The sequence below is a fragment of the Epargyreus clarus genome, unplaced genomic scaffold (assembly GCF_041222505.1).
Source record: "Epargyreus clarus isolate Ecla_fem2 unplaced genomic scaffold, WU_Ecla_fem_2.2 ptg000014l, whole genome shotgun sequence".
NCBI lineage: Eukaryota > Metazoa > Arthropoda > Insecta > Lepidoptera > Hesperiidae > Epargyreus > Epargyreus clarus.
The window spans coordinates 3,309,660-3,323,594 of record NW_027332222.1 but is presented as its reverse complement, the minus strand read 5'-3'; the positions used below and the strand labels follow the sequence as shown (position 1 = coordinate 3,323,594).

At 34.2% G+C, this 13,935-nt stretch overlaps 1 protein-coding gene across 7 annotated transcripts; it reads right to left on the bottom strand.

Moving 5' to 3' along the window:
• Positions 1-2,516: 2,516 nt before the first annotated feature.
• Positions 2,517-13,849, bottom strand: LOC140747210 (uncharacterized). Of its 7 annotated transcripts, none has more exons than XM_073079498.1 (9): positions 13,533-13,849; positions 12,660-12,897; positions 6,776-6,963; positions 5,924-6,272; positions 5,745-5,821; positions 5,421-5,537; positions 5,226-5,337; positions 4,429-4,603; positions 2,517-3,870 (listed from the first exon to the last, which is right to left on the bottom strand). In XM_073079498.1, the coding sequence occupies exons 1-9, from the start codon at positions 13,710-13,712 to the stop codon at positions 3,675-3,677; spliced, it is 1,632 nt and encodes a 543-aa protein (XP_072935599.1). In that variant the 5' UTR covers positions 13,713-13,849; the 3' UTR covers positions 2,517-3,674. The 7 variants fall into 7 exon arrangements, with proteins under 7 accessions (XP_072935599.1, XP_072935600.1, XP_072935598.1 ...); XM_073079499.1 differs by lacking the exons at positions 12,660-12,897; positions 13,533-13,849 and adding exons at positions 9,055-9,292; positions 9,494-9,873; XM_073079497.1 differs by lacking the exons at positions 12,660-12,897; positions 13,533-13,849 and adding exons at positions 9,055-9,292; positions 9,446-9,869.
• Positions 13,850-13,935: the final 86 nt, after the last annotated feature.

The following is a 13,935-nucleotide window of genomic DNA, read 5'->3' as shown; positions in this document are numbered from 1 at the left end:
ACACCAAAACGGAACACAGCAGCGCCTAACACTGCTGTTATTAGGCAGAAATAAGTGTGGCGGTGGTGCCGCCGGAGTCGAACCACAAAGGGTTCTACCACCTTCAATGAATACACAACCTTAATGTTATAAATAATTGTATGGAACTTAAATAAAGTTCATGAAAATAAATCTTAATAGAGATCGCCAGTTTCAAAAAGGGGCGATTCAAAAATACAGCAATATTGTTTTTCCTAAATCATTTGACAATTATTTACAAGAATGAAATATGTAAAGTAATAAATTCAACGCATAAAAGTTAATCCAATAACAGTACAATGAAAATAATAAGCTCCAAAATTGACTGCAATAGGCAAATGTATTTCTAACTTTATAACATTTTTACATCAACAAATCACAATGCATTATGTATACATTCCTATAAAGAAGACTAATTATTACAATAAATTTAAAATACAAGTAATGTTGCTTATACTATACAAATGGTGATGAGGAATTTTAAGTTCAAAATATTATGTTCACTGTCACACTGGACGTTTATAATCAAATGCTATTAAAACTGGAGACATTGCAACACATGATTGTAGAAACGTCTCAGAACCCTTATAAGACAAATAGTTGTAGATCAAAGACAAATAGTTGTAGATCAAACCCATCGATAGCGGTAAAAACTTCAGTCGGTCGTGCCATCTTCATTTGCCAGAGATATAAATCTCAGAAAAGTATTAGACCTGACATTATTTTTTCGCCGGCCGAAATACCCAGGGGGACAGCGATATAAATTTGAAATTACTAGGTCGCACAATGTTAATTAGTAAATCGTAGATCTTGCTTACAATAATGAAGTTGACCATCCCGGGTATAGAGAAACTCAAAGGGCGTCCGCTTAAATAAGCGTGTGCACGGGGCAGGCGTCGGCTTCAAAAGGCCTGGGATTCGTGGCGTATGACCTGAAGTAGTAGCGGTGTCCAAGTAATTTAGAAAAACAATACAAGAGCGGGCACCCGCCGCGCGCAAACGCGACCTGCGCCCATCTCCTGCCACGCTACAATGGTACTGCTACTCGACCAAGCCAAGTGGACGAATGTCAAACGTGACTTCACTCGCCGGATATGTCCGTACTAAAAAAAAATAACTTGTAGTGAAATGTTGATTTATAACTATGAAATTTATTTTTTTATAAACTTCTGTCTAATAATTTATACTAAAACGACTGTTACGTAAACTAATGAGTACAAACAAATAATGTAAAACGTAAAACTCGCAATATCATCGTTCTCTCTCCGCTATGAATAGTCTTATTTTACCCAGTTTTGATGCTGTTATAACACACGGCACCGTCAAAACTTAATAAATAACAAAGAAAAATAACTATATACACTGATAACAATAACAAATAATAAACCAAAATACAATCCAGGAATTATTTGTGAATTGTGAGAGTGAGAGTTTAGCTGCGAACAGTACTAGGATGTGAGCTACGTGGGGCGGTACTCTGGGAGGGAGGCCGCATTCCACCCATTCGTCTAGTTGGCTTGGTCGAATAGTTTTTATCAATACAAACACGCGAGCCGCACCCGCGCAGTTTTAGCGGACGCCCTAACGCTCGACAGTGGGACATTCTTAAAGGTTAAAAAATTCATCATCTATAAATATTATATTGCAGCAAATTCTATGATAAGTTGGGAGTCGATATAAAATTTAAAGAGGCATCTACATTATATAAAAGTGAACTGACATTTAATAATTATATAATACACAAACATTGCAGTTCAATTACAGTAATATTAAAATTATAACTTCACTAATACATAGTGGTTACATACAATTTAATTAAACTCGTATAGTTACACAACATCCATGTAAACAGTAAAAAAACATGAATTTTGTAATGTATGTACATTTAAACAATAATAATTGCTTAATATTTTACATTCATCTATACTAATATTATAAAGAGGAAAACTTTGTTTGTTTCATTGATTGTAATGAATAGGCTCAAAAACTACTGGACCGATTTTAAAAATTCTTTCACCATTCAAAAGTTACATTATCCACGAGTAACATAGGCTATATTTTATATGATATTTGATAAATAGATTTTGAGGAGGTACAAAGTTTGCCGAGTCAGCTAGTCATAAATAAAGATCATATTTATTGGACACTTTTTACAACACAGTGAGTGTTATAGTCTCCAATATTATATTACATGCTTTTTTAATTCCTTTAATTACAGACTTCAATATTCTTTATAGGTTCTGAATGTGAAGGTTGTCTCTCCGAAAGCCAAAGACACAACTAATCTTTAATTATGGTGCTGTATTAAAAAAAAACTTAAAATTGTTTGCCATTGCGAATGACTTTGAGTAACTAACATTACATATTTACATCACAATATGAATTAAAAAATGAGATAAATATTTTAAATCGCCATACATTTCAGAATGAGATGTCAAAAGGCTACAGTTTCACATAGTCATTCATTATATACACAATTACACACACGACATACATACATACACTATTTTAACACATATACAACCACACAAATCTTACCAAACTTATCACAATATAAGTTTTAAGTAGCATAAATTTACATCTTAATGTCTCAGTTTATTATATAGGTATTACTTGAGTATCACTTAACAGCAAATAAGTAAATAAAACGTACAGCCACTACACTTTATGTTTAATAAAATCATAATAATAACACAAGTTTTAGCCCTTTATAAGTTCAAGTAGTTGTTTACAATTCTAGGCAATATTTATAGCACTTTTGTTCAATTAAACACTAAGAGTTTCTCTATACTACTTGTTTAATGAGCATGTATCAGTATGCAGCAGCATTTTTGCTTCATTTTGTTCATTAGTCTTCATTTGAACATTATTTCTATTCGTTTTTCAGTAATCACCACTCACTTGCTTTGTAATTGTCATTCACTTAAACAGTCGTTTTAAATTCATACCTCACTAAAACACTATTTTAGTTTTTACAAGTCATCATAATCACTGACTTAGAGAAATAAGTCAAAAATGACATAAACTGGTTGATTACTGATCAAGTCAAGTCAAGGCAACTCAGGCAAGGCTGCAACTTACATAACTATCACACAATATAATCCTTCTGAGTAACTTCTTTACTCCTGAGGATCACGATCTGAAGAATTTTCTACAAGTCTTTCCATGTTATTCTATATTACGATAGATCCCTTCATCACACATAAGTAGAAGCCTCATGGGCTGGTTCATAAAACTAAAAAACTGACACACTTGTAGACTTCTGAATAATTCCACTAAATCTTCCTGCCCAACAATCACTAAAGTCCACAAACTGGCCAGTCCACTTCATGTCACATAATCATTAATTAGCTTTATGCTCTTGTTCAAAAATAAATTCACTGTCACATTTATTGTAGACCTCCGACACTGTGCTTGTTCATAAAACTAACAGTAACACTAATTGTACATCTCCAAGACATTATATCTTCCCGTTCAACAATCTCTTAAGTCCAGTACTTATCCACTAAATGTACATCTCCAACACATTATGTCTTCCCATTCAACAATTACTAAGTCCAGTACTTATCCTCCATAAGCGTCATACAACATATTTCTTCTCCACACCTAGCTGTTCAAGAGGTCTCGTTGATCCTCTGGAGCAGCTGTTGGAACTGTCACGCGCGCTCCGCGAACAAGCTCTCGAGCGCCTGCACCTCCATCTCGGACTCGCGCTCCGCCGGGTGGTGGATCTCCAGGTGGATGTTCATGTAGTAGTTGTCAGTGAAGCGCTCGTCGCACAGCGTACACTTGAGCTGCGGCATCGGACTGTCTTCTTCGTCGTCCTCGTTCGCTGCTGGCGGACGTGGTAGTCTGAAACAGTTAAAGTACACCTTGTATATATAAAAATCAATTGCTGTTAGTTAATCTCGCGAAAACTCGAGAACGGCTGGACCGATTTGGCTAATTTTAGTTTTAAATAATTTTTGGAAGTCCAGGGAAGGTATAAATGTGAGTAAACATGAAATATATTTCAAAAAATATTCTGAGGCAGTACAAAGTTTGCCACGTATACTAGACTTTAAAATTAAACGACGACCAGCGTGACGCAACGTGACGTGGGCCAGGAAGTCAGCTAAATGATAATTTTGTTTCCTGTATTGCTTCAGCTTTTCAGTGATTTAAAATGGCGGCATTTATACAATTTTACAAAAGTGTCTACAAATCGGAAGATAAAGAAATTGACATGTTAACTATCCAATTGGGCACCTGGCACCTGTAACACAGTTTATGCTAATATGGGGCTACATTTATTTATAGTTAATAAATGTAATTTCATTCACAATTCTATTACCAAAGAGCAATTACTAATGGCAAATAAATTATTAATTCAAGCCTTGGGTTCAATATTTGATTAATTGCTTGAGTTACCTCTGCACATCCTCCAAAGTTTTAACAGTCACTTGTCCCTTATTGTTGACGGCCTTGCATGTCAATCTGTGCTGCATCACCAGCTCAAAGGAGTCAAACTTCTCGTTGCAGCCGTAACACACGCTCTTGTTGTGGCAAGTCTCGTGCACCATCAGGTCTGTAGACGTAGCGAAACCTGGGGATATTTAATGATTTTTAAAATATTTTTAAATAATGGATGTAATTCTGAAAGGAATTATGCAACTGACTTTGGTAAAAACTAAACCTGCATGATTAGATATGAATTATGAAAAAATATTTTCTGGAATGAAAGTATGGCACAGGGACTTATGTATACATACTCATATATAGTACAGGACAGTATAACAATAAACAGAATTTATGTCGAAATTACACACAAAGAAATTTGCAACCATAAATCTATAGACTTTGGGCAGATCTGAACTATCAGCATTTATATATTTTGGCTCCAATTTATTCTAAACCGTTCAAAAGGCTTAAACTCAACCAACGCTTACCATTTTTGTTAATATGAATGTTTAGTAACATGTGACGTCAAACAATGCTTAACCAACCCGCCCACATAAAGGTTCTCGTAAAATCACAGATAATCTTGTTAAATACAAATAAAAACAAATATAATTAATAAAACAAACAGTTTTGCACTTACAATTGTTTTAAAGTTACTTTCTTTTTTAAACTTAAAATGCAACTTGCCAAGGTAAACAGCTGGTTTATAAAAGAGCTGATTTTTACACACATTCGGTATCAATTTCAACATTATTCTCAACACTCACTTCGCCTACATGTTGCACACACATATTCATGTTTCTTCTTCTTAACTGGCGATTCTTCGTTCTCTGCCTTTCTTCTCACGGATTTGTAGGAATGATGTGCAATTACATGCGCCTATAGAACATAACAAAATTGTTATAAATTTGTATGAAATTGCATAATTAAAAAATAACTCGCTTGGTAGTTGTGCATTATACCTTTAATCCACTGACACTGTTAAACACCTTCGCACACAGCATGCAGTCAAGGGATAGATCCCCTCCCATCGACTCATTATCACTCACGGGCTCTTCTTTGACAGTAACACTAAAACGCTGAAAAACAAAAAGTATATTCCTAGTCATTTATGAACCCTACAAATTATAAGTGATATTGCATGAGACCATCATTTTTTGTTCTGAATTCTTATTTGTTATATCTCGTACCCAAGGCCAATCGTTTGTATGGATGTGGACCTTCTGGTACATACATTAAGTTGCATAATTATATTCATTAAAGAGTTTATTCATTTGTTTACTTACATCTTGAGAACTATCATCGCCATTTAATGAAGGAATCTCCGAGGTTTGGTCACCCATACTTGATCCCTCGCCATGACCTGTAATTTCACAATAATTCATAGTAAATTGCAACTGGATTCCTCTGCTAGTCCAAGTATAGAAAATTTACGTATTTACTAAAAAAAATTGGAACTACTAACCATTAATCGCAACTTTTGGGTGCTGCTGCATTATCAGCTCCTCAGGCTCAATCTTAATATCCAAATTAGTCAGGTCGGTGTGACCTTCAACCACCCTGGTATACTCATTATACTCCTCATCAGACAAGACTTCTTGTTTCACCTCAACGCCCACCTGGTCATCGGCTGGTATGTTAACATTTATCTTGATTGGTTTCGGCCAATTGTCTCCTGTTTGCAGTCCTGTTGAATATCTCTCTCGGAGGGTTCGATCACTCTGTTGGATGAGTGTTGTGAAACTGCACGCACTGTATAACTTTTGACAGCACACCCCACAAATCATTTTGGAATGTTGGTCTGTGGTTGATACCTAAAAATGGATAATTTGATTGTAGGACTTTCCCAAAACTCAGCAATATAAGAGAGATGTAGCTCGTAGACTGAGACAACTGATTCAAATATTGCTAATCTAACCTTCACAGTTTATGATTTAATGAACTTCGGTCAAAGATATCCATACCATTTTAAAATTAATGTCATCCAAATTTCACATCTTTGTATTCAAGTTTTTATTTTATAAAACTGAAGCACCAAACAAGCATGCAGTCCATTTGAGTAAGGGGCTACTTCCATATCAATGGATATCTGTAACCTACCCCAAATGGTATGTGAGAATTGGGTCTGAATGTCCCTTATCATTATTGTTATTAAAGCAGAAACAACAGTGTTGCCGGCGTAATCATTACAAGTATTAAACAGAGTAGTACGTAATGGTTAAACAACCAGCATACGTTCCCTAACGAACTTGTGTGTACGAGCGACGTGTGTCAGTCGTAGTTTTAAAATAGTGAAAAAAAAAACAATATTACGGACCTGTACTTGAGCTAGTTTTTCCAGAGCTTCGGCTATTGTATAATCTATTCCCTCCCAGGGCGGAACCCAGGATTGAAAAATATAGTACAAATCGGCATCAGAATTTATTGTTTGTAGACAAGTGCGGCACTCCGAAGTCATTTCCTCCTTCACTGCGTCTATTCCGTTGGTTTCTTCGTCCATTTCCACTTATTAACAATATTTAATACATGATTAACACTTTAAAACACATTAAATTAAAACAACCCAAAATAAAAACATGAATGACAAGGACTCGCTTCAATCAATTCAATTTTCGACATAAAATGTCATGAGCATAGAAGCCATAGACAATCAATCTAGGAACAATCTATAGAAAAATACTTTTCGATTTTAGAAATTGTTTCACAGCACATATCACTATTTATCGAATAACTGTTTTAAATATTTTAACATTAGATAATTTTTATTTCAAAAATCGATTGTACCAAAATGTAAGCTACTTCAAATTTTATGAATATCTTTGTTTTACATATTCGCAAGCTGTGAATTGACGTTTTTGTAGCAATACACACAAAGTTAAAATATATTTAGTTGTCGATCGGCAACTACAAGGAATATATTACTTGTCTTATTCGTATGTTATTCCTCTAATATAATCAGCAACGAAATTTAAATTTAGCATGTTCACTGCCTACCACGAATTACTCCGTAAATGTAGATAATAAATGCACTGAACTATATAGTACACATATTTGCTCACAATCACGAATGAAAGAGAACAATAATAAGCATAAATAACTGACTAGTGACTGCTGTGGAGAATTCCACAGATAACAGAATCCGCAGAATCATAGACTAATCAGTAATCCTTCGACAGGCATGACAGCCAATAATTTTAGAATAGAGAATGTTGGAAAATATATAAAAAAACATTCTAAAAAAGAGCCGGTATATTTAATAACCCGTGAAAAATATACGTTCAATATACATTTTCAATAAAATAAAAATATGATGAGAAAATCATTCCACGAGTATCGATATTGAAGGCCTGGCATAATCAATTATTACGAAAGTTTTAGTACAGTATCATTGATAATTCAAAGCTTCCACAATAACTGCAAAAAAGTCGTAAAAAAAAGCAGATTATGAAAATTATCAATGAAAAAATATTACTGGAGCCTAAACAGATACTTCAGACAGTTCTTCTCCGAGTAACTGATTAAAAACCTATCACAAAATCAATGTTACTTTGTACAAAAATTAAAATTTCCTAATCATCAGTTTACTAATGACGATATTGATTTGACATTATAATAACGATCGGGCACAATTTTATATCGACATATGTATCGATAATTCGATACATCGTTTCATCGTTACGATTTACGAATGACGTACGCAGTCACTATTGAGTCGTCAGACGTCATTATAATATGAAAACAATTGAACATATCAATATATATAATTATAGTAGTATTTACCTATGTTGATAGATAAATATTACTAATATTATATTTAAGTCTATGACTATCATGTTCTGTAGTCTCGATAGTACACATACGGGGGGGTGAAAGCAAGAGACTGTCTAAAATAATGATTGCGCACTGAGACTGCGCCAAACATTTTTTTTTTGTTCTTCTCGATTTCATTTTTCAGTAATTCCTATATTATTGTCATTTTTTTTTTGTATTTTAGTCACAGTATTTTAATTGCCGCCAGACAGATGGACAGAGTTAGTCAGTAATATACATTGTCTTTACTAAAAACAATCAAAGCGATATATGAAAAAAAGATTTTTCATAGTTTCCAAGAGTTATTAATTTCACACTTTCTTTCTCATCTTGTATTTGTCGTTTATCTGTTATATAGATATTATTTTATAGCTATAAGACTTATCAAAATTCAATACCAAGTTATGCCCTTATAATTTATCATTCTGAGGCAAAGCAATAAAATATCATTTGCACATTTAAATCTGACTGTGCAAAACTGCATGAATCAAACCCAAGGGCTGGTGCATATTGTGGCTAAAGAATAAATTTGGCCGTAAAACATGATTAATGAAGTCAGTACTCTTAGAGCCCTTGTACCGACACCATTATATGATATTGCATATAATTTTCCATGTCATTTGGCAGCTTGAAGGAAAATAAGTGTACAATTGTACTTATAAAGGCTAAGTAATTCCCAAGATCTCCTCTAAAGTATGCTTATTGTATGTAGCGTAGAAGTTGTGAAGTCGACATTGTAATTTTAAAAAGGAGTATTTGTTATGATAATTATAGTTTTTTGCTCACCACTACTAGTTGTCATGTCTGATGTTGCTGGTATTTCAGTTACCTCGGAAAGTATTTCTTTTATTAGATTCATACGGTTTCTTTTAATTGCAGCCAATCGTGGCTGAGGAGACCTGGCACGTTTTAATCTGTCTGGCTGACATGCAAATTTTAATGGCAAACAGTGCGGTTTCATTTGTATTTTGCCAATAGAACCCATTATATAGTATTCCATGTAATTTTCCATGTCATTAGGCAGCTGTAAAGTGACACATATAATATAAGAATTATATCAACGATTTGTAAGCAATTATTGCTCTTTCTGAATTCTTAGTATAAATATTATCGTGTTCAAACAACAGTTCAAATTATGTTTTACTTGTGGAGATCGGTTGAATTTAGATATACTTACATCAAAATGGTCTTCACAAAAGTACATCGTGTATTTATCAGATGTTACCTTCGGGTTTCGGCGTGCTAACTGTATCCACCGCTTTCGTCGTTTGGGAGATTTAGGTACGTGTATAAATAACTTTTTAGGACATCTAATGGTCGTACTTGGACACATGGGCACTGCACATGACTTGTAAGTTGACATTCTTAAAATTCCCAAGATTTCCTCCGAGGTACGCTTTATGTGTGTAGCGTCGAAGCTTGTTTCTGTATTTCTAGTGTGCTGACATCACGCCATTAATGTCACTTGCCATTAATGTCAATCGCCTGGTTTGGTGTAACGTTCCGTTTACCGTAAAACATATGTTTTTTTATTAATAAATAACCCTTTTTCGAAGAATAGATTAATGAAAGGCATATATATAATGCGTATATGAATTCACTAAAACACTTTCCCAAAAAGTGTCAATTAAGTTATTAAGCTAATCGACGTTTTTGTAGCAAAAGACACAAAGTTAAAATACATTTATGTCCATAGGTAACTGCACGGAATATATTACTTCTTGTCTTATTCGTATGTAATCTTCTAAGATGATCAGCAACGAAATTTTAATTTAGCTTGTTCGCTGCCTATCCCGAATTAGTCCATAAATATTAAATATACTGAATTATTTAGTACACATATTTGCTCACAATCACAACCGCAGAAAAATGACCAGCATGGAAGAATAAAAACTATTTTTTATTTATTTTTGTCAAATAGCATTGCATGTGTGAGAATGAAACAGAACATCGCTGTTTACTTGTTGTAATTGCGAGGTGAAGAGTGTCAATAAGAAATGACTTGCGTTGTTGAAGGGTGTAAAGCCCATAGTTCGCGGAAAGAAAATAATACACGTATAGGTTATTAGTGTTGTAAATATGGTTATCGATAAATATAAAGTAATCAAAGCAATACTGTTACAGATTTCCTAATGATGAACCGATCAAGATTAAATGGAGGTATTATTAGACCCAATTGGACACCAAAAAACATATTATACTACATTACCTCGCTGTATTCTTGTATATTGAGTAATTCCTAATTGTTGATATATTTAATAATAATCGGTTATATGCACATATATGCATATGTGAATGCATCTTCTATATTATTTTAAAAGTCAAATAAATAAATGTAAAAAATATTTGTTTGTCGCTCCATTTTTCTTGTATTTTATGATACTTGAGACCGTTTTACCTGCGTTAGAAAGGAGCGGACTAGCAGTTTTACGCGTACTATAACTAATTACAAAATTTACAAACCTATGACAAAATGAATGTTGCTATGTACAAATTTTAAAATTACCTAATCATCATTTTACTAATCTCGATATTGATACTCCATATTTCGCGAGATGATAATATCCATCCGGATTGGTTTTATATCGACATATATATACATATGTCGTATCATTGTTACGATTTGCAAATGACGTCTGTCGACTCAGTAGTCAGCATAAAAACTACTAATATTATATTTAAGTCTATAACTATCAAATTGTAGTCTCAATCATACGGGGGTGAAAGCAAGAGACTGTCTAAAATAATGATCGCGCACTCAGATTGCGCCAAACATTTTTTTTTTTTGTTCTTACTTTTCAGTCTTTTACTCTCACCTTTAACCTTTCCTTTTCAGTAATTCCTATATTATTGTCGATATTTTAGTCACAGTATTTAAATTGCCATATATAACATTGTGACACGAGAATTTTATATATAAGAAATTCTCGTGTCACAGTGTTAGTTACCGTACTCCTCCGAAAAGGCTTTACCGATTTTCATCAAATTTTATATGCATATTCAGTAGGTCTGAGAATCGGCTACTACCTATTTTTCATACTCCTAAGTGATAAAGGTTGTTCACACTTAACATTTTTTTTATTTATATGGCATCACAAAGTTTGCCGTATATAAGTTAACAATATATATATTTTTAATATTTCTTGTCGTTTTTATCTGTAAATCACAAAATCGAAAAGTTCCTAAGCACAAGTGGACATGATTGAGAATAGGCATGATGACACTATTAAAAAATCAAAGGCAAATGATTTAAGTAAAAACAATATATTGAAAGGATTCTCAACAATGACCCAGTTTTAAAAAAAAATCTTTAAGATTTATTTATTTTCAATAAAATAAGAGTATAAAATACTGCAGTCGGCCATCTTGTCTGGAACGGTTATCGGGCCGCGAATGACGTCATTTTTGGGTATGTCACTGAATTGCTTGAACTTTTGTATGGGATGTTGTAATGTGACGTCACTAACGGACGCCATGACACCCGCCAGCGTTTAAGCGCTTAATTCAAAATAGGTATAAAAAGATGGTATTGTATTGTTGGTTAATACGAATTTATTGCCAAAATAATACGATTTATGGAATCAGTAGACATGTACATACATTATAGAACAGGTTTTCAAAATTTGTCATCATGCGGATCATGCCTATTGTGTGATGTCACATTTTACAAAACATACACCTTATGAATATTTGCTGTATGAATCAGTTGAGTTTGTTTTACTTAATTACCGCTTCTATTACCCACCACTGTGCCATTGCTGAAAATGGGTCACTTTTTAAAAAAGGAGGTTTAGAATTGTATGATATATTTTAATTTGTGAGCCAAGATGTAGAAAAGCTGATGGTGCAGAATCTGTCCAAAGTCAATTCTTTAAAACGCATTCTACAATCCAACACATAATTGAAATCTAAATTCATCACTTAAATATTTGTGTACTTAGGGAATCAAACACGAAACCCAGTATGTGTTAGACCCATATTGTGACCGCTCTGCCAAACACTTCAATTTATTTACGGTGGCAAATTTCTTTGCAACATTTTAATGCTGACTTACTGTTGAGTATGTTCTATGAATTTTAAAATGCAAAATTTGTTATTAATACCAGATCTGCCAAAAGCCATATAAAATGTCCATGTTCCTTAATAAAAAGGAGAGAGTCGTTCAAAGTGCCTATAGGGATGTCTCTCCTGTCTCCTAAACTGTTAGATGCTGTAGCATTTTTCATGTGGTGACTCCACAGAAGTGGAGAGCCATCTTGTACTGCCATTGAGCTGAATGTTGTGGAAAAAAACTAGGCACTCTTCTGGTAGCAGGAACCACTCCAAAGTTTTTACATGAAAATAAGTTACAAAAGACTAGTAATTTAAGAAAATAGTAATTTTTAACTCACCACTATTAATTGTTGCACCCAATGTTGATGGCTTTTCAGTTGTCTCAGAAACTATTTCTTTTATTATATCCATGCGTCTCCTTTTGTTTACAGCTGAACGGGGCTTTGGAGGAGCGGTACGTTTGAGCCTGTCCGGTTGACATGCAAATTTCGATGGCAAACAGTTTGGTTTCATTTTTATTTGTCCAACAGAACCCATTATGGTGTATCGAACATAATTTTCCATGTCATTTGGAAGCTATAAGGATATAAATGAAATATGAATTATTGTGTAAGGTATAAGTACCAAATATTAGGTAAAGTCCGCACCAAACTTATAGTCCACTCTGAAATAGTTGCACCCAGGTGTATTCAGAGAGTGTATCTGGTCGAACACAACTACAAGGATATACTCCGTAGCAACAGTAAGGGCCCACTAACGCAGCTATGTACCCATGGGCGAGAGCGAGCAGCAGACGGGAGCTGGGAGCGTCTTGCGATGTCTTCGTTGCGCTAACTACAATTTTCTATTGTGCCATGTCTCATTTCTACATTTAGAGCGGACTACAAGTTTAGAGTGGACTCTACCTAGAATTATTATATTTCTGAGATGCAATCCACCTGATGGTAATTGGCCACTGTCGCCCATGATCATCTGTAATCAACTCCAGATAAGTTTACGTTCTTACCTGAGGTCAGCCACAAATGCACCGCTACCCCTAAGAACTAAGTTGTAATGCCTTTGAAAAGTATGTCTCTTTTACCACACCCTTCAAAGCAGAACAGAGCAGCGCTTTACACTGCTGTTATTAAGCAGAAATAGGCGTGGCCGTGATGCCGTCAGAGTCGCACCACAAAGGTTTCTAAAATCTTCATGAAGTTGGACATACTTACATCAAAGTGGTCTTCACAAAAATTTATCGTCGATCTACCAGTATATTTCGGGTCTCGGCGAGCTAACTGTAACCACTTCTTTCTACGTTTCGGACATTTGGGAACGCATATGAACAATTTGTTAGGACATTTAATAGTCGTATTTTTGCACATTGGCACAGCACACGTCTTGTAATACATTTTCTCAATTCTAGTTGAAAGAGTTTAATATTTTAATCTTTCTTTGATGATTACGTATCAAGTATTGTAGGGTCGAGGTAGTCTCAGCACTTTAGTACTTTATATATTTGTTGAAATATGACGTCGTACTCCGTCACAGTTCCAAACGTCAAATGACCGACAGTTTTTGTTTGTTTCGTACGAAATTCCAAATGAATACAGAAAAGCTTTGCTTTTCATTATT